The sequence below is a fragment of the Symsagittifera roscoffensis genome, chromosome 6, assembly GCF_963678635.1.
Source record: "Symsagittifera roscoffensis chromosome 6, txSymRosc1.1, whole genome shotgun sequence".
Classification (NCBI taxonomy): Eukaryota; Metazoa; Xenacoelomorpha; order Acoela; family Convolutidae; genus Symsagittifera; species Symsagittifera roscoffensis.
The window spans coordinates 47,973,021-47,994,992 of NC_087067.1; the positions used below are offsets into that span (position 1 = coordinate 47,973,021).

The following is a 21,972-nucleotide window of genomic DNA, read 5'->3' on the forward strand; positions in this document are numbered from 1 at the left end:
TTAGTGCCCAGTTGTGGAGTCGGTTACTTTCTAGGTGTTGTCCAAATAATGGTGGAGGTGCTGTGAATGTATTCCAGTCTAGTCTTAAAGGAACATTTGTTGATGATTGTTCTCGATATCTAGCGTCGAGGTTATTTGGGAAATTTAAGTTAAAAGGTGGTGGTGAAATCTGGCTTATTGATGGTGTTGATGGTAGTGATAATGTTTCTGGTAGTGATGAGGATGTTTTTGTATCCGTAGAAATATCTATTGGATCATTGATTAAATTTGGTTCACCTTGTGTGAATGAATGTGTTGTCCAGTATGGTAGTCGTGATGTTTGTTTTGTAGGGTTAAAGGGATTTTCACGTATTTGTTCAGATGTTGGTGTTGAACCTAAGTAATCTGATGGTAGGCTTGAGGTGCTACGTTGTGAAAGAAGCGTAGGGGTTTCTGGTAATATACCAATGGGGTTTTCTGGTGTACTTTGTGATGGGGATTGAGGTATATCAAAATGAACTCGGGGAGTTTGAAAATTTCTGTTTCGTCGAGGATGTATAATTTGTCTATTTATTTCGACTGTATTTTGGTTTTGACTAGGATTTCGTATTCTACTTAATTCTTGTGGTAGTGTTGGGTATAAGTTATATGTTGGTTCGCTTAGAGGTGCTTGTCGTTGAACTGGTTCTAGTGGTTCTGATAAGCGAGCGTGTCGTTCTTCAAAGGTATATGGGTTATCTTGAAAAGAAATTCGTGTAGATGTTTGGGGGTTTTGGGTAGTTGAAGGTGGTGTCGGGTTTTCCTGGGATGATGTCGGTGAAGACTGACTGTGTGATTGTTGGTTAGCAATTTTTGATGGTTTTTGATCTATTCTTTTAGTGAAAAAATTTATGTTTATTGTAGTATTCTTCTAGAAAAAGTATTAGGAGGATTGTTGCTAGGGCGAATGTGATAATTGCTTTCTTTATACATTTGCATATTGTCAAGATGAGGGATGATAGAAATGTTATAAAAATTACAAATAGTAAAAAAATATCTGTTCTACTAAAAATGGTTCGTATCATTTAGATAAGTTTTGTGAATCGTACCTGTGGATATAGTCAATAGCTTTTGAAAGCTGGAGGTATAGTTCAAATATGGAATAGAAAATTTAAAAAATATTGCAAAAAATGATTAAGATTATTATAAAAGATTCAAAGGTATCAAAAAGAAATATGATGAAAGGTTTAAATATTGTGAAAAAGTTTGCGAGAATGTTTAGAATTATGGTAACTGGTCGATCGAATATTTTTTGTTGTTTGAGGCAATTTTCAAGTGTGGTCGAATTATTTATTGGTTTTTCGACAAGTGGGTCGAGTTTTGGGAAAAATTAATGGGGGCAAATTTTATGGTGATCGGGAGGTCTTCTTTGTCTTTAGTTTCATTTGTCAAATGATCTGGGGTATTTTTGAGATTTTTATACTTAAGGCTAATTAAAATGGTCGTTCTTTTACTTTAGGCTAATTTAACATATTTTTGGGGGGTATTTGAGGTCTGAGTTGGGGAAATATTGTTGATCTTTGGTTTATTAGATAAGGGAGGGTTATGATATTATGGTGATATTTATTTTAGTTGTCAAGTTGAAATGGTTTGCTTATTTTTGACCTGGAGGTCGCAAAGTTATAGTTATAGATATGCCTGGAGTTTAATATCGTTCGTCTAGTTGATCTGTGTTAGAGTTAGAGAAGGTGACGGATTGGATGAATCCTATTGGCTAATTATGAACTAGAATCGTTGCGTATTTGTCAGCATGTTAATTTGAAAAATGAAAGTTCAAAATATTTCAGAGGTGCAAAAATTATTAAATATAAATTTAAAGCTGTTTTTGAAATTCGACTTTCTTTAATATTTTAGATTGTGGAATGAATGTTTTATAGTTTTTACGTGGTTGATTTCTAAGTCGTGATGACTCTCTATGTTCTGATTTGTCGATTTGTTCTTGAGGTATAATTTTTTCTATCATTTTTCTATTTTTTCTTTCTTTTTGTGGTGTATTTTGATCTAGCTTTTTTGTATTGTTTTTTGTTGTAGTTGATTTTTTATTTTGGTTTTCGAGTTGAATGTCATGTTGTTCCTTTGTTATATTTTCCGTATGTGGATAATTTTGAATAATTTTTAAACCTGTGAAAGAATATAATTGAGTTAGTTCGCGTAGTGCGTACTCTTTTGGGTAATAAGGTAATAGGTTGTTTCGGTGTTGAACAATTTCTTTTTTGTCTGAGTCGGTAATTTTATATGTGACATCAGTGGGTTTGGCAATTATTTGGTATGGTCCTTTACGAAGGGGTTGTAGTTTTTTAGAGATTCCTTTTTGAGTGTTAAAATTGGGTATTAAAACAATTGTTCCAATTTTTAAATCGGAGGATGGTGTAAAGCGTGAATTTATTTGTTCATTAATGTTTTGTCTTTGTAACAACTTTTTTGTTACTTTTTGGTAAATTTCATTGTGTTTTTTATCTCTGTTTAAAATCCATTCGGTGTGTGTACCGGAGGCTAATTTAAGAATTTGTGGGTGATGAAAATGATCTTCATCGTGTGTATGTAAAGGTAAGTTGTAACAAATTGATTCTTTATTCGGTTGACAATAACTTTGTGCATTTTTATGAGAGTTTGCTGTAAACATAATCGGTTTGCGTGACTTTTGATTAAAAACCATTTCATATGGTGACATTCCTAGAGTTGTCGTGATTTGTGAATTATATGCTAAGGGAAATAGTTTTACATCTGCTGACCATTCGGTATATCTTGTATCATTTCCATTGATGATACATCTAAGATATTCTTGTAGTGAACGGTTCATACCTTCGACTAAGCCGTTTGTCCAAGGTGCGTGAGATGTACGTGGTTTGTGTTTGATGTTATATAGATGACATAGTGTGATAATTTCATTATTTATGAATTCTGTACCGTTATCTGTAACTAGAACTTCTGGTAGTCCGAATTTGGCTATCCAGTGTTCATATAGTGTTGTGTAAGCATAATAAGCGTTACAATGTGATACTGGGTTAAGTGCTACATAATGTGTAAACGCGTCAACAATTACCATAATGTAGGAGTTTCCTTCGGATGAGGGTGAAATTGGTCCTTTTGTATCAAATGAAATACGGTGGTTAAAGTACAAACTTTGTCCTTTAAAATCTTGTTTTTGTGCTATTTGTTTTTGATTTGGATAAGGTTTATTTAGCTGACATACTATACAATCATTGCATAGTACTTTTATCCAAATTGGTGCATTTGGAAAATAAAAGTTTTGTATGAAATTTGAATATGTTTTCTCTGATCCAGAGTGTCCTTTAATGTTTTGTGTATGTGAAATATTAAAAGCTATAAGAATCATACTTAGAGGGAGACAGGGAACTGTAGATTCATTTAATTTGTATTCTAGAAGGTCTGTATTTTCGTTAATTGTTGTATTATTGAATTTTCGAAAACATCGGAGGAGTGTTTTATTTCCTAAAATAGTTGTATCTGCCTTGACGGGTTTAGTTATATATTTGTGCCATGATTTTAGTTGTCTAATTACTGGGTCAAGATTTTGATATTGTTTCAAAGTATTAATTGTAATTTTATCTGTTGGGGGAGAAAAATGTTTTCTATTTCTAATTTGGATAAAGGAATTGTATCAAGTGGGTCATGGAGGTCAAATACTTGATTTATTGTGTATTTTGAATCGTTTGTTTGTGGTCCTGATAAATTTATTTTATCAGTTAGGTTTTCTTTTTCAATTAATGGAAAAAGGTCTTTTTTAAGCGAGTGTTGTTTTACTCTTTTTTGTTGGGTGTTATTTTTTATCCATTGTGAGTATGGAATTGGTTTGAAAGTTGATGTTCCAAGTAGATCAACTTCGTAGTGGTTATTTTGGCAATCTAAATAAAGTGGAAAGTGTTGTAAATTGTTTATCTGTGATTGTTCAACGTCAGTTTTTACTGCATATTTGCATTCTAGTCGGGGTGATGTTTCGTTTTCTGCAAGGTAGAATTTTATATTTTTGGGTATTTCAACTGTAGTTTTACGTGTAAGTAATTCAGGTGGTGTATTTCGACTTAATGTGTCTGGTAATGCAAGATTTTTTCCTGCTGTCCAAACTATATGTAAGTTTGGGAATTTCATTAGAATTAGTTGAAATCTATAAACTCGGTGATTTGGATTAGATTTTTGTGTAAAGAGAAAAATGATTGGTTTGTGATCTGTGAAAAGAACTGTTGGATGTTTTGATCCAAGTATCAGAAATTCATATTCTGTTAGTGTATATATTATAGCTGTACACTCTCTCATTAGAGTTGAGAGTCGTAGCTCTGCTTGAGTGAATAATCGAGAATTTGCTGATATAAGATTCATTTTGTTTGTGCCATTGTGTGATTGTAATAATGCTGCGCCGATGCCAAAATTCGAAGCATCGCACATTGCATAGAATGGTTGATTTGGATCTGGAATTGTATTCGAAATTTGTTCAGTTAGGAGTTTTTTAATTTTGTCAAATCGTGCTTGATGTTCTGTGTTCCATTCAAAATTATTTTGTTGTCTAAGTATATTATTAAATGGTCTGAGGTATAATTGCATTTTATAGACATATTTACTTAAAAAATTTAACATTCCAAGGAATTCTTGGATTTTCTTTTTGTTTGTTGGTGGTTGGAGTTTTTGAATAGCATCAATACGTGATTTTAATGGGGTGATTGTTTTTCTTTCTATATTATGTCCTAAGAATTTAACTCGTGTTAAAAAGAAGTGTGATTTGTCGGGGGCGGCCTTCAGATTTTCGTTCTGAAGTATTTTGTGATAATGTTCTAAAACTTTAAACATTTCTTCTTTTGTCTGTGATTGCATAAAAACATCGTCTAAATAAGTGATTGCGTTTTTCTTGAGTATTAGTGGTCTAAAAATTTTGCTCATAAAAGCTGAAAATGCTGCTGGTCCTATGGATATTCCATAGAATAGGCGGTTGAATTCATATTGCTGATTTCCAATAACAAATTGTGTTAAGCGTCGCGATTGTTCATCTAGTGGCATTTGATTATATGCACTATTCATATCTGCGGTTGTAAAGTATTTTCCGTTTATTTTTGTTAAAATAACTTGTATTGGTTCAATAGGCCAATTGCATTTTGATTCGTCTATTAGTGAATTAAGGTATCTAGCGTCTAGAACTATTTTTAATGATTCTCCTTTTGCTAGGACGATAACAGGGTTGATAAATGTGTTACCTTTTGGTTGTTCTTCTTTGTTTACCGGTGAGATTATATTGTATTGTTCTAAAATATCAAGTAATCTGTTCACTTTATCGTGTAAATGAATTGGTACTTTACTTGCTCTTTGTTTTTTGAAAACTGCGTCAGGTTTTAATGGGAGATGTAGTGATGAACTGATTTTGCCAACATCAAATTTAGATGTTGCATAGACTGATGAATATTTTATTAGCTGTTTGGCTAATTTATCAAATTCGTCTTGTGTTATTTGTGAATGTTGAAAGTTAAACATTGTTAAAAACTTCTGTTGAGTCTCTGTGTAGTTACTTATGTTGAATGTAGGTTTGAAATATGGAGTTTTTGTGAAATAATCTGTATTTCTTTTTTCATTACTTATTATATTATTTATGGATAATTCTTCATTAAGAATTGTAGATTGACAAATATCTAATAATTGGAGTATATTATTTACGCGGTATGCTTTTTGATGTATTGGTGATATCGTAGCGTTGGTCTCGCAATAGCCTAAAAGTCCTAAAGGTAATGTTACTTGATAGGGTGTATTGTTGTATACATGTAGAGAAATAATATCTGAATTCGAGTTTTTCAAATATTTTATGGATGAAATTGTGATTTTGAAAAACTTATGGATAGGTTTGAATTCAAAATCTGACATATAGAGTTGTTGTTTGTTTTGTTTTTTTATCATATTGGTGAACTTGTTTTATTGAAAAATTATATATGTTTCCTGATAGTGGTTTCAGGTGTTTTCTTTGTTGATTATATATCGGATAAAATTTTGAAAAAAATGGTGGTTGTTTATTGAATCTTTGAAAAAATGTTAGGGATGTGTCTTTTGTTTTTGTGTATTTATCTTTGATTAGTATTTTACTATTCAAAATGTTGATTGTTGGTATATATTTAGAGATAAATGGTATTCCAATGATATTTTGTTTAATATCAGTGATATGGAATATTTGTTTAAATGGTTTATTTAAAATTTTATTTTTTTCTATTGTTCTTGTGGGGAGAAGAAATAATTGAATTTTTCCATAGTTTACTAATGTTGATCCTTGTGCTGTTGCTAGTTTACTGGATGTTTCAAGGGGCGTTAGCTTTGGGTGTAGTGATTTTATCTCATTCCATGTGGGAATGTTTATTATGTTTGATTCTGCTCCTGAATCAATTAAAAAATCAACTTCAAGATCTGGTGGTTGAAATTCTTTGCTTCTTGGACTTTCTAAAAGAAATGGTATTGTCCAAATTTTTTCTTTGGGTTGTTCTTTTTGTATATTTTGATAGATGTGATTTGTATTCAAGCATTTTGTTTTATTATTTTCATTGGATTGATTTGTAGTGTTAATTTCGTTAGTTTCTTGTGCCGTTTGTGTAGAATGGATGGGTTCAATATAATAATTGTGAAGGAGTTCTAATTGATTTTCGTATATATGTGATGAAAAAGGTTGTTCATATATAATAGGTTCGTAGTCATTTTCGATTGCTATCATATTTATGGAGGTAGTGTTTTTTGCATCACTTTCTCAATCTGATGATTCACAGTTTATTTGATTTAGTTGTAGTTCGTTATTTCCTGTGTCATCAATACCTGGGGGGTCTGATGTTGTTTCTGGGTTTGATTGTACTTGATTAATATTTCTTTGATGTTTAGGTGTATTACTTCTGTGGCGATTGTTAGAATTATTATAATGGTTATTATTCCTGTGTGGTGATTGGGAATAATTTCTATAACGATTGTTATAACTTGAATGTCGATTTTGTGAATTATTTCGTGATCTGTTTTGATAATTATTGTTTGGTCTGTTATAGTTTGATCTATTATATGAGTTATTCCTTGATCGATTGTTCGGGTAGTTCTGGTTTCGGTTGTTTGAATAACTTCTATTCCGATTATTGGAGTAGTTTCTATTTCTATTGTATGATGAGTTTCGTGATTGATTGTTTGGATAGTAATTATTTCTTGATTGGGAATTAGATCTAGAAACAAATTGTGTTGTATTTGAATTTGATCTGGAGTAGTTATTTCGACTATTTGGTCTATTGTAATGATTTTGTGACGAATTTTGTGTATTTCTTCGTTCTGGTGATCTTCCTCTATAACTTGAGTTATATGGTGATTGATTTCTCGTGTAGTTGGTATTGTTCGGTAGTGGTTTTCCTGAACTGTTGTTGCTGTATACATTTTTGTTCGGTAGATTTTGATCTTTCTTCATGTATTGATAGAATGATTTATTTGGTTCTTTATATTTTTGAGGTTTGTTTTGATTGTCCTGTTGTTTTTGTCTACATTCGGAAATACTATGTCCGTATCGTCGGCAATAATTACACCATTTTTTGAAAGATGGTTTGCCTTTAAAGTTTGGGTGTTTTTCATAAATATTGAGTATTTCAGTGATTTTTTCAACGAGGTCTGTATCTGAATCCTGTATATTATTGATATTTGTGGTATTTGTTTCAATTCGATTAACATATTGTAATTTCAGATTTTCTGTTTCTTCAAGTTTCATTGTGATTTCCGCTTGCTCTAGCTTGTCTACTAGTTTTCGAAAATCTAAATCGGGCTCTCGAATTGAGGAGGGATGGGATGCTCTCTTTTTTATTGCTATTTTCCTTAATTGAGGTGTTAAGGTCATCATTAAGATTTCTGTCATTTTTGTGTTTTTATAATCGTGTGTATTTAATGAATATGCTTTTCGAATTAGTGTTTCGATACGTACTAATAATTGTTTGATGGTTTCATTTGGTAGTCTGCGAATTTCATTACATAAAACTCTTTGTTGTTGTTTATTTCTTTCGGAGTCAAACATTTTTGAAAATTCTTGTGTAAATCTCTTCCAGTTTGATTTTATTTCTATAGGCAATACTGAAAACCATTTTTGGGCTGCGCCGTCTAGGGTTGTCTGTATCAACGCTGTGCGTCGATGTATCCAGTTTTGATGTAGTGGCGTATTAATTGGTTCAGGTCCTATATTTAAAATTAAATTTGCTGTTACTGCATTTAAATAATCTTCTACAGAATATTCAGGGTCTGTTCCTGTGAACACCATTAATGGTTTGTTTGATGTTATTGATGATCCACCCATAAGGTATGGATTCATTGTCATTTGTAATGATTCTGCTGCATTTGGCATTTGTGAAAATTTAGAAAGTTGATTTTTTGTTATTTCGTGTTGTTGAAGATAATATGGAAGTGGTATTTCATTTTGCATTTGTGTTGGTTGATATGAGTGTGTAATCATTGGGTTTTGTGGCTGAATTGGTTGAAAAGATTGTGTATTAATTGGGTTTTGCATTTGTATTGGTTGTTGATTTTGTGTATCTATCTGGTGTGGAGAAAAATTTCTATGATGTGTATATGGTTTCTGCATTCCTTGTCCGCGATATTCTTGGGTATATGGTGTAAATATATCTGGTTGTAAATGATCATCATCAGAGGATAGGTAATCCGTTTGATGAGGTGCTTGTTTTTTATTTTTATTCTGTTGAAAGAATGGGTAATTTTCACTATGATCCTGTGGAGGATGTGGATTAGCTTGAAAATTTACTGAATTGGTTGTTGCCATTGGATTATTCCAATATCGAGATCTGATTTTATTATTATTATTTCGTGGAGGATAGTTTGTTTTTGATGAATGTGTATAATTATAATTATGTTCCGCAAAATTGTTTCTTGTGAATGTTCTGCGTGTTTTTGACGGTATTGTCATGGGTCTATATGTTTGGTAATCCATTTGTGCATATTTTGGAGCAACCGAAGGTTTAACGGTTGATTGTAAGGTTACCTGTGCTAGCGAAGTGTTTGTATTTCTTGGTGTTGTTAAATTTGGACGTATTGGTGAAATACTTTGTTGTGTAGTTGTTGTTGTTTGGACAATTTCTTCATTTATGAAGTGTGATGGTGTCTGAATATCTTGTTGAGTGAGATTTCTAGTTCCATTAAGGTTTTTATTGTGTATGACGGTCGAATTTAAACTGTTATTTCGAGTATCAGGTAAAAATGTATTGTAGTTTAATGGTGTTGCGTCAATGGTTAATGGTACTACTCTTACATAATCTCTTATATAAGATATTGTACTTATTGCTTGGCTTGCAATTGATTGTGGGATATTTATAAATGCATAATGAGACCATTCGGGGTCCCAAACGTAGTCTGACTGTTCTGTGATGGCGGTATCATCGTTTGAATTTTGAGGTCTAAAATTTTTTCTTGCTTGTGAAATTAAATCTATATTATGTGTGAAATAATCTATTATAAACCATGCCAAAATTTTTTGTAAGTCATGTTTTGTATGTTGTGAAACATCATCTTTGGTGAAATTTTCTTTAATTATATGTAGAAAAGTTGAAAATAGTGTGATTTCATGTCGTACCTTTATATGTTTGGATGTCTCTGTCGGTGAGACATTTGAGATTGGGATTTCGTTTTCTAATATTGAGATATAACTATATATTATTGCAAAAACTTCATTAGTAAATATGGAGTTTGCTCTTTGTGAGTTATGATATTGTATGCTTTTTATATATTCTGAGAATACTTTTGAAAATTCTAAATCAAGGTCGTCTTTTTGAATTACATATTTGTGGTGATTCGGGTTTGGTGAGGTGAATTCTATGGTGTAGATTCCGTAGTGTTGTGTCAAATTACATATATCTTTCAGATAGTGATCAATAATTTGTCTTTTGATCTTTACATCGGGGAACTCTGCTTTACATGGGCTGATTCCGGGTTCAAATAAATTTAGTAGTAAATTCTTGCAAAGTATATGCTGTCCTCTATCAGTGGGTGCATCTACGAGGAAGGGGAAGATATCGTCATCATCTGGACTATCTTCACTTGGAGTGTGTGTTTGGCTCATTTTTTCGTTTAATGACTGTTAATAGGTAATTATCGATGTGTCTAATTGGTTGATTCCAGTTGTATAAATGTACTGGTTTGTGTTTATATTGCTTTTTTATTCGTCTTTTTCCTCTTTTTGATGAATTTGAAGTTGTTTCTGAGTCAGAAAAAAATAATTGATCGTGTATGGGGCAATTTTTATCTATAGATTCTTTTAATTTATAGAGTTCGTCTAAATTGCTGGCTTCTGATTCTGAAAATGCGTTTCTATTTTTGGAAAATCTTTTTCGTGTTATTTGTCTTTGTTTAGTTATTATTTTTCTTTTTAGTGTTTGTCGTTTTGTTCTAATATATCCAACTGTTTGTGTGTGAGGTGTGATTACAAGGTCGTATTTTTTGTTTTCTATTTCACAGTTGTGCAAAACGATTGTTTGTTTGTTTCCTAGATTTTTAAATGACATAAGGTTTAGGATGACGGATGCAAAAAGTTGTTAGATGATTTCTATTTTCTTAAATTGTTAGTCCTTACGATTTTTTGGTTAGCTTAACCTGGGTCTATTTGTTCAGGGTTGGAGAGAAAAGTATATCGATTCCGAAGAATGATTTTTACTTTCTCGTGGCTAGTATAAGCTAAGGTGTTAACTTATTTAATCTTACTTAGGGGTAGTGATTGTGTTCAAGGGTTGGAGAATAGTAAATCGATCCACAAGGTTCAGGTATAATTAGAACGCGAGTAGTTCGTTAGATACAATTTTAAACTTACTAAGTCTACGATTTATCCTGGGTCTTGATAAGAGGAGGGTTCAAGTGAAGGATGAATAACCGAAGTTTTTCACTGTTTATCCTAATTTGAATGGTTAGTTTTGTTGAAAAATTTTTATTAGTCTTGGGTTTTTTGAAAGGGTTGGATAGTGAATCGACGTTTGAGGTCGTTAGACACTAGCTAAGTGGGTGGGGGAGAACAAAATTGTTCTTTTTGATCCAAGGATAGGCCTTGATGATCAAGTTTAAATTTTAACTGAATAGAAAATGAATTAAGATCCAAGGATAAGCCTTGATGATCTGATTTGAAAATTAAGTGAATTTAAGTTTAAAATGGTTTAAATTTGTTTAAGGAAAAGATTTAGTGTTTTAATGGTATTAGTGAGTTTATGATTGCTGTTATGTTTTAGGTGATGAAGCTGGGACAATTGGATAATTTATGATTACTAACAGTTTATTGTCATGCTACTAATTTTTGTTTTGATTTTCCAATAAATATTTTTCAAACATGTTTTGTATATTACTGCAGAGTTTTAGGAAAACGATCTAAGATCTTTTTATCAATCGTTATTGTATATTAATATTTTGTTTAGCGCCTGAAATGATCATGAAGATTGACTTTAAGATTTAAGTTTGCAAATGAAAATCTAAATTCATTGCTAATAAGATTCTAAATATAAAAGTTTGTGTTGGCTTTTGCCGTACTATCATATAACTATTTGGTAAGTTTCTACTTTGTCGTATGTCGTCTCTGGTTCGAGCTCTTCTTCCAATTCCGGGTAGTTCTCTTATCGTTCGGAATATTGGCTTTGATCTATTGAGTCGTAGAGACATTTCGATTAAATTATCGTCGTGTAACATTTTAAAAATGTTTTGTCTAATTTCTAATCTATTTTTGGTTAATTCTAAGCTATTAAGGTCTTGTTCGAGACTTATGGTCGCACCAGATGAGTTAGAACCGAGGTGGTTAACTCATAGAGTAATTTCGGATAGGGTACACCGTCTGCTCGTCACGCTATCTTATTTTCGGCCGGATAGATTCGTGCAACTTCTTAGTCTAATACCGATCCTAATCTTACTCTTATACTATCTAGTCTCAGGGTGTTTAACTAGTCTCTGCTAGGCTCAATAGATCTAGGGTATACTGGTTTATTGCGGCTGCTGAAGTCTTCTTGGAGAGTCAACTATTTTATAAGTTAAATTCAAATCTCTCTGGTGCTGAAATTACAAGTAATTCCAGCATTTACAAATAAGTGGGTTGTTAGTTAGATGGATCATGATTGGTTAATATTAAATACTTTACAGTGGTAAAATATCTAATTTATCCAATCATAAAATGTAGTTTAGATCAGGTTCCAATTAATTAGGGTTTTTTTATGGATTCCGAAGCGCGCGCAACTACCTTAGATAGTCTTGCAGATGTATCAATGTTTTTTTTCTTCTATTCATTGGGTTGAGCAGTAACTAAAAAATTTAAAACTGACAAAACTGAAAACCAAACTGATTTTTCTTCCCAGCTTTGCTGCTTCAATGATAGTATAAGGATTTAAAAATTAGCAAAAAGGAAACTTAAATGTTTTGAGACCGGAAAACTACTTCTAATCAAGGGAAAGTAACATCATTTTGAGATTGTCAGTTTTCGGTGTTTGATCAAAAACAAAAATATTAACCATAGTAGCATTAGGCTAATCAGTTGCTATTTTCGTCTCTCTATCTGTATCAAATGTTTCATTCTTAGGAAAAAGAGTTGTGTTCTGATAAAAAAAAACGAAATAATGATATATAATACAATTGAAAAATCTTGTATGGAGAATAACTGCGTAATATTTAGCATCTTTTATCAAAGCACAAATCGGCTACAAATTTTTTGCTTTGCTGAGCATTTTTTAGTTTCTTTTTGTTCCGACTTCCGATACGAAAGTAACGGAATATTTGTGCTCGGGTGGGTTTTTTTTTCTTCAGACAAATTTCGACTTTTTAACTAGCCATTTTTGACGGAATTTTTTTATATCATTCGAAAGGTATTGTTCTCCTGAGCTCAAATTTGAAAAGATATTTCACCTGTGATCATTTTTCGTAAGGTTACGGGGGTTTAAAGATTGCCATTTTGGCCAATTTAATACAATTAACGCGCAATATAATTCGCGCTATTAACGCGTAAGCGGAGATTTAATCCGTCTTAGAAATCGTTCCAAATTAGTTAAAAGAAGCTTATTTGCCATAAATGGTGTGTTACAAGGAGCAAAATTTATCCTTTTGTACTTTATATGGCGTGTGGGGGGATGATTTTCATAAAAAGTTTCAAGTTTTCGAAGAAAAAAAAATGTTCATTTTGTTTTATTTCATTGATGTTTTTAATGTTATTACTGCTCCATAAACCTTAAAAGGCAGTCGGAACATTCAGGGCTTCGCCCTGATACGAGCAGTCTTGTTGAGTTATATTATTTATTATCTGAAATTGCCCAGTCAAGTCACTCAAGGTTAAAATTTAGTGACTAGGTCTAGCTTAGCAAAATAAAATTCTCGTTTGCTAATGTTTCCAGTATACTTGAATCGCTCAAAGTTGATCGAATTGTCAATAACTGAATTGAACTTAATTGAATAGTCAGTTTTTCTAAACTTGTAATTCATTTTTTTCTACTGCAATCCATGCTTTCTTTTCAAACCAAGATAATTTGACGCCACTCTCTGTCTTCATTTTCTCTCCAAGCACATGAGACTGAGTTTGGAGACAAGTAACTCACCAACTTTGCTCTTTTTTCTCAATTTTGCTCGCTCTTCAAATACAGATTACAGATTTCCTTATTTTTCATGGCGCAGTGATTGGTGTAGCTGCAATGAAGTAAACATCTTGATAGCAGGTGTTAATTTTCATTTCTTGGACAACTGAAGTCATCAGTTTTTCCATTATTTTGCCAACAATTGAGTCTTTTCTTTTTCTTTCATTGTATAACAAGGCACTAACTTCGAAACTTTCAATAACCTGATTATTGTTCAAATATAAAAAATCTCCGCTTTACCAGTGAAATCCTTGCGAGTTGTTCATCAACAGGTTGAATAATTTTTTTTTCAGTTTGAGAACTGACTCGAAACTGACAGAAGGTAGAACAATAAGAGTGTCTTAGTACCCGGAATTGTATTGGCTTTTTTCAACTCTAAAAATATTTTTCTTCAGCAGAGTTTTTCAATTCTAGGCTAATCAGCCGCGCAAAAATCTATCAACTGATATATTTTTTTCTGTTATATGGTCAAACTTAAGAAAAAACTACTGAAATGACCAATCAGGCTGTTTCTTCATTTCCACAATAATTATTAGCCGTAAATGGAATCAGTGATGTATACTTTGCCGCATCGTGCAAAACTGCAATCAGTCTCATTAATTTGTCAATTGAACATTTGTGTAGATGCGAACTGTCCTTACTAGGTAGTTAATCAAAAGGTATCAGCTTGATAGGGCGTCACATTCAGGAGCATTCGTAGAGGGAAAGATAAAATTATAAGCCTCTGAAAATAATTCGATGGTGTTTTTTTTCTGCAAAAATTTGTATGACAATGAAGTATAGATATCGTCGTGGCTTGGGTCCAAAGTTCCATTATATTTGTTTTCTGCATAAATTTTTTTCACAATGAAATATACATATCGTGGCTTAGACTTAAGGCTCTAAAGGTGCGTCTACCTTTTCTCAGTTCCATTTTTTCCCAATACTTCTTGGATCGGTTACTTCCAAGCTAGTGCAAAGGATAGTAATCTTGAAGATACCACTTTCTGATGTCTACATCTGGGTGAAATACATATCAAAAATTCATTGGTCCTTGTTTTTTGAAGTAATTTGTTTCCTACACTCTTTCCCATATTTTTGTTTTGCATATTAGGTTATTTGTGAAAACTGTTCTATGCTTTTTTGAGCTTATGCTGGTTGAATTAAATCTTATCTAAAAAGATTTTTATTCGCTTACCAGGCCAAACTGTGCACTGGGTAGGCGCACAATGTTGTGTCTGTATGTTCCTGGATTCCAGAGACTAATTTTTAATTTTTTTTGTCGCGGAGAACATTTATTGTATCGCGGATTTCGATTTGTGCACATTTTTTGTCGGATTCCGCAACAGGAGAAAATAACTAGTAGTTCTGAATTCCGCAATTATAAGCGGATTCCGCAAATGTAAGTGGACTCCGCAAATTTATGAAGATTCCGCTCACAATTTGCGGAATCTGCTTACAATTTGCTGATTCCACTTACAATTTACGGAATCCACTTATAGTTGCGGATTCCAGGTCGGCTTAAACTTACTAAACACATATTTTAATATTTGCTGGTGGATTCCTTTAACTGTTCCGGATACCGCAACATTTCCTGTTTTTGGAGCGATTTTAAGCAATACAGTGTTTTAGCCTTTGTTTGTGGAATCCAAAACAGCAAAGAAGATCAAATAGAAGTGACAATGTTGTGGATTCCGCAACAAATTTGATTTTGGTCTGTTCCGGAATCCGCTTACAATACGCAAAGTAAAAATTTTGACCTCGTAATTTCGGTCTTTTTATGGAAATTTGTTTTGAGTATATCAGGTTTGTTTTAAGTTTATTTGCTAAGAAACTTCTGTGCAGCATGAATAGAACCCATACACTTTGAATATGTTAAATTCAATTTGTAGTTGGTAATTCCTCTGTAGTTAACTTACAATATAGCTCAAAAAGTTATTAGTTGAAGTTTCGTTTACACTAAAAAACCGTATTAAACTTATCTACACTAAAGTAAAGATTTTTTTATCAGACATACATGTTACTTGGAAGCTGTATAAACATTTGAACGTTTTAAATTCAAGGAGAACAACTCATGATTCTTTGAATTCAATGTCAACTCAACTGCGCGTTTAAGAGCACATTTTTCTAACTCACTAGGTTAATGAGGTTTGACAGTCACTAGGTTAATTTCAAGTTGCAACATTCTTCTGATTACTTATTGTAACTAAATCAAGGTCGTTTTGTTTTTTTGTTTGTTAGTTTATGGTTTGAAGATCAACATAGCTCTAAAAAAATTTTTGAAAGGGCAATGCGAACAGTTCTCTAACAGATAACTAATTACTCACCAACTAACTTGCAAAGTCCCAGATAACTTTGGCATCAAAAATGTGTTCGTTTCGTGTCTAGAAAAATATATATGTTGTGTATATTTCTTGCTTCTAAACACTTTTTTGTGCTTTAGCTAGATTTTTTTGATAGAGAATGCGCTGGTGCTGTTATACACAGAAAATGGGTAGTCACGTCGGCCTTATGTATCACACATGAATCTGGTCATTCCACGAAAGGTGAGTGTTTTTTTTGAGATTGAACTGTTTCAAATAAATCTTGATCACAGTCGAATTAATTTCCAAACGCCATCAAGAAATGTTTTTATTTTTCAAAACAGTTTGAATATCTTGCATATAATTGACAATTATTGTTTTGATTTTTGTGATTTGACCTCATTTTTAAGTTTCACAGAATCATCTGTTTTGCTTTTCATAGGCATCATATGCTTATTAAATGCCTAAAAATTCAAACCATTTGTGAACAGAAAAAAATTGAAAGTAAGTACGCTGTTTCAGCCGATGAAATCATAATACTCGTGCGGAAGTTCGATACCAACGTCGAAAGAGGCAAAGCAGTCTTAGCTTCCAATATCTTCATACCAGATGAGTAGGTAACTCTATATTTACTGGTTCTTTTTCTTTCATAAAAGTTACACAATAGTTGCTTCGGAGTCTAACATATTTTTTTCTAGACTTAACTTTTTTTTCAGATGAAGTAGCGCAATAAAATTAACGTTGCTATTCCCGTTGTTCAAGGTTTTTTTTACTTGAATTGCTTACAAAAAGTATGGTGTATTGTGAATGAATTATTATTGCTCAAGTAATGTTTAACTATTTCAAAACTGAGGACGTTTTTTTTTTCAAACAACTATACCGCATCATCAAAATGAAAATGTTAGGTGAAAAATATGTATAACAATTGAACTTTTAAACATTCAATAATTGCAAAGAGAAAACTCTCGAAAAACACACTTTTGACAAGACGAAAACTATAAAACAGCTGAAGCCGTATAACACAATTTTTTAAGACAGTTAATTGGGTGTAACTTCAAATGGGTCACTTGCTAATTTATCAATTTCCTAACTTCGAACGGGGCCGATTGTTATCTTTCTAACCCAGATTTGAATACGGTTGCTGGGCTGGATTTTAACTGTCCTTTGAACACAGTTGCTTTTCTGATTTCGAACTGAGTTATGAACGAGGTAGTGTACTCATAGAGTAATTTCAGATAAGGTACACCGTCTGTTCGTCACGCTATCCTATTTTCGGGCGGAGAGGTTCGTGCAACTTCTTAGTCTAATACCAATCTTAACCTAACTCTTATATCTCCCAGTCTCAAAAGATCTAGTGTATACTGGTTTTGCGGGTTAGTTCTTGGAGTTTATCTAGAAGGAGAACAACTGTAGTCTAAGTTCTATTCAAATTGTTCTGATGCTGAAGCTACAAGTACTATTAAATGTCAATGTTGGTGATGGAATATGATTAGTTAGTTAGCAAAATTTTGTAGAGATAGTTTAAAATTGGTTACACCCATCATGGGTTTAGTGAACTTTTAGTTTTTAATTGTTTATTGTAGTGAAGGACGGGTGAAGTAGTTTTCTTTTAACATTTTGAGCAGTGGCTTCTTGAAGAGAGGAGATATGTAGTTGTTTGGGTAGAGAAAAGAAAATAGTTTATTCGTGTTTCAGAGACGGGTCTCGTACATCGTGGGTCGTCTTGGGTGATTGCGTCAAGGTTTTAGATCGATGCAATGCATATAAACATCGAGATGGCTACTGGTCTGTTTCAATGAGTTTCCTTTGCTGCGATGTTGAGCCCATCTTTATAACATTTTTGAGGGTAGTGACTACGGCAACAAACTGAATAGATTTACCATTCCAGAATGGGAATGTAATTGAGTTTTCATATCCTTTTCTGCTCGCTCCTTGGGCTGAAGAAATCTCCACATCAAATTGCATTTATATGTATCTACATCTTGTTCATGAAATCAAATTTTAGCTAAGATTTATTTTTAGTTTTTTTCGCAGAAGCGTTTTTTTTTTTAATTCAGTTATTTTAAAAATGCGCTCACCCTAGAAAAACTCTCGTCAAAAGTAGAGTGTGGGTCACAAAGCCTGGGTATAGCGCGGTGGGTTAGGCCGGCTATAGAGCATGCTCAGGACGTCCCGCTCGTTGGTGAAGTCAGGACTGGGCTATATTTTATGATATCTTTGAGCAGAGTCTCTTTGTTGTGTCTTTTTTTGTTGTGTCCTTTTCTCAAAAACAGAATTATTTTTTTTGCGTTTGTGTTTCGACTTATTTTGTGTTTTTTTTAATTTTCAATAGAATTGAAAGTGAGTTTCAAAAGAATAGTTTATCCAATTTTAATCTAGGTTTAATCCGGTTTAGGTACCTTGGGTTTTGCGGCGTTTGTAAGCCGCGCTGGTTATCTTAGCATATTTTAAAAATCCCTTCCAATCGAGTTACGAGAAAATTTGAAACGTGTGAAAACAAGTTAGATTCGTTATCAGTGAAAGTTATGTGGTGAGTAAGGAAAATTGAAATTTATAAAAGAAGCGTTTTGTAAAAAAGAAAAGTTTCCTTCTTTTGTCTGATGGGATCATAATTACGGAGGATGCCGTGTATGTTAGTATTTTTATACAATAAACAAAATCTAGAAAGTATGGTGTACTAAATTTGGAACTAGTGAATAAAAATTTGCGCTGTGAATTTTGCGATGTTGCGTTGGCTGTGTAGTCACGTTGAATGAAATTATAATAGGCGTATGTGTGAGTTAATTTTGTGCCCAATATAATTTCATGTGAACAGTGCAAATCACGTTCCTTGGATATGAGGAAGTGAAAAATTAGTTTAAAGTGGTTAGATTTTTCAGAGTCGGATTCAAAAGCTTTGATTGCAGTTTTTTTGAGTGCAGTGGAAGTATTTGAACCATTTTTTGTTCATGCCATCAATGATAAATACATATTCTGATTTTATGAGATTTTTTTTGTTATTTGAGGGTTAGTGTTAGAGTCATCGTCTATAGCTGTATCCTCCATATATCGTGCAATAGCGTGATTGTAGTGGTTAATGGAACATCCGCTAGCTTTTTGTGCTACGAATCTATTTAATGTCTGCGTTAGTCCTATAGTTATGAACTGTTTTTCATGCAGTGCGAGGTTAGTTTGTGTAATCTGGATTGACATATTTCATCATCGGCTGGGTTATTGTATAAGGGGAGTGCCCTTGGGTATGTGAAGTGGTTGTAAGATGTCCATGATAAAGTTGGGAACATGCTATACTCGTTAACAAAAATCAGTTGGTGACAAGTAATTGTTTCGTAATAAGTGTGTTGTTGGAAAATGGTAAGTTGTTCTTTAAGAATTCTTTAGTGTAATTGTGAATAGGGAGAAGGCAAAACGGTCGGGGTGGTGAAGTACGTGGGGTTTGGCATTGGGAATTATTTGTTTGAGTACTAGGTGGGCTGGGGTTTTGACTGCTATGGGTGTTTGATTGGAGGATTCAGAAGATGAAATGGAGTGTGATAGCTGATGAAATGCTAGTGTATTTGTAATTTGAAGCTGTTGATGTAAAGTGATAAAATTGTTTAGTTCAAGCTCTAGTGATTCAATTTTGGATCTAGGGGAGAATGTTTGGCTGATCACTGGTCATTGGGGAAAGTCGGTGTCGGTGGTAGCTATTACTTGGAGGGATATGCTCTGTTTTATTGTATTTCTATAGTTTCGTGGTACTAAAGATAAGGGATGGTTATTATGTTAATTTTGTAAATGTGGTGATGTAGGTATTGGATTTGTGTTGTCTTGTGAAGTATTAATTGTGTTTGATGTGATTGGTAATTTTTTAGTAGATTCACTAGTTTCAGATTTTTTTGTGTATGATGATAAAAGATAGGGAATGAAATCGCAAAGTGGTAAGATAGGAGAGTGACGTTATAGGTTGGATGGGAATGAAAGGAAACGGTTGAAGAATCCAATCTGGCGGCTCATTGTGGGCCAAATAGATGGTTGTTCTGAGAATGAAAAGTGGCGGTGTGTGGTTATTCTACAATCTGTTCATATGTGTCGTTAATATTTCGTTCGTGAACTACTATATGAGAAGCTGGGCTTTGTGGGTAGCTATTACTTGGATGTATGTGCCCTGTTATTGTTGTATTTCTATAGTTTCGTGGTACTAAAGATAAGGGTTGGTTATAATACAAATTTTGTAAATGTGGTGCTATACGTGTTGGGTTTCTGTTGTCTTGTGAAGTATTATTTGTGTTTGATGTGATTGGTAATTTTTTAGTAGATTCACTAGCTTCAGATTTTTTAGTGTATGATGATAAAAGATAGGGAATGAAATCGAAAAATGCTAAGATCGGAGAGTGACGTTGAAAGTTGGATGGGTATGAAAGGGAACGGTTGAGGGATCCAATCTGGCGGCTCATTGGGGGCTTAGAAGATGGTTGTTCTGATAACTGAAATCTGAAATTAGTTGTATGTGGCTGTTCTATAATTTGTTCATACGTTTCTTCTATATTTGGTTGCTGGGCTATGATGAGAGTAACTGGACTCTGTAGATATTTATGACATGTAGAGATGTGCTCCGCTAGGGCTATTTTCCTGCAATTTAGTGGTACTAAAGATAATGGATGATTATTATGTAAAGTGTGTAATTGTGGTGAAGAAGGTGTTGTACTTTTGTTGTCTTTTGAATTGTCGTATGCATTTGGTGTGGTTGGTAGTTTTTTGTTGTATTATTTGTTTGACCGTCTAGAAGTATTTTGTTAATGGAGTTTGAAAACAATCCAAAAAACCTGCAATTAATACACTTGCTACACTTGCTTGCTAGTTCAATTGTGTGTGTATTGCACATTACAGATTCTTTTCAATAATGGGGAAAAAATCCAAAAGAATTAAACATGGCATATAAAATGGTCAATACTTCTAAGATGTAATAGGGCCATCCTAGAAAAGCGAGAAAGTCATTTTTTAGGTTGACAAAGCTGAAAAAGTTATAGGTGAGATATCTTGTAGACGTTGTTTTTACCGTTAAGATATATGTAATCTCTTATATCTTTAAATTATCCGCTGTAATCTTGTGCATATATGTCAGAAAGTTTTGCGGTTTCAGTGAGTTTTGTTAAATTTTGATCTATTGATTGTCTTTGCATAGTGTCCAGCTTAGTAGGAAGTTCTTGAAATTGTTGTGTTTAATTGTGATGTTGTATATCGGATCTAGAGTATATACCTATTGATTGTAAATCTATGTTTGGATTACGAGCGATAGCTCTGATACTTTCTGGTGGAAATTTGTTTAACGATGGCATAGGAGTAGAGTATAGGGTGAGAAGGTAGTAGTTATGTTCATTTGGGTTTATTTGTTCTACACTGTGGCTGTTTTCAGATCCATATGAGACGGCTGTATCCCAAAAAAATTTTGTCTGAAAAGAATGTCGACAAAACGTACTTTTTTTTGTAGAACATTGGGATTCTTCTTTAACATCGTTTGTCTTCAAAAATGTATAGTACCAGAGAATATTTCCTTCATAATTGATAAAATTTGATCTATTACCTGATAATAAATATCCTCCATAGGGTAATTTTAATACTGCTGATGTAAGTGATTGTAGTATTTGTGTTCGTTCGAACTCACAGAAGTTATGGAGTGTTTTTAATTCAGATAATGACATTTCTTGAACAATTGTACTTCTTGTATAATCTTATTTTATATCTAAATGTATATCAAAGTGGATTGCACCGAAGTAAGTTTTATTCAAGAGTGATAGTTCTTGTAAACGTGTGCTTCCTTCATCTTGTGGACAAATTTTTCCACCAGCGTTTCCTGTATTTTTCAAAAATGTTACTGGGATGTAAGAATTTTCGTCATCACGACTTTGATACGGTTGAACTGGGTTAATGATCAATTTTCCTGTTTTCATGTCAAAACCTTTTTCGTATTCGATAAAAAATTTTGAGTATTGTCTTTTATAAAGTGTAATATATTTGCAAGCGACTTCTGTTTCAGGGTAAAATTGAAAACGTGTTAATTCAATTTTATAAATGATGTCCGTTAGATCTTATTTTATCAGGGTTTACTTTTT

General features: G+C 32.9%; 1 protein-coding gene across 1 annotated transcript in view; it reads left to right on the forward strand.

Moving 5' to 3' along the window:
• The window catches only part of LOC134848782 (U21-ctenitoxin-Pn1a-like), a 54,886-nt gene that overhangs the window by 19,169 nt on the left and 13,745 nt on the right, over window positions 1-21,972 (forward strand). The window contains exons 2-3 of the mRNA XM_063866292.1: window positions 16,024-16,126; window positions 16,406-16,496. Coding sequence (XP_063722362.1) covers window positions 16,024-16,126; window positions 16,406-16,496 — 194 coding nt within the window. The remainder of the gene's footprint in view (window positions 1-16,023; window positions 16,127-16,405; window positions 16,497-21,972) is intronic.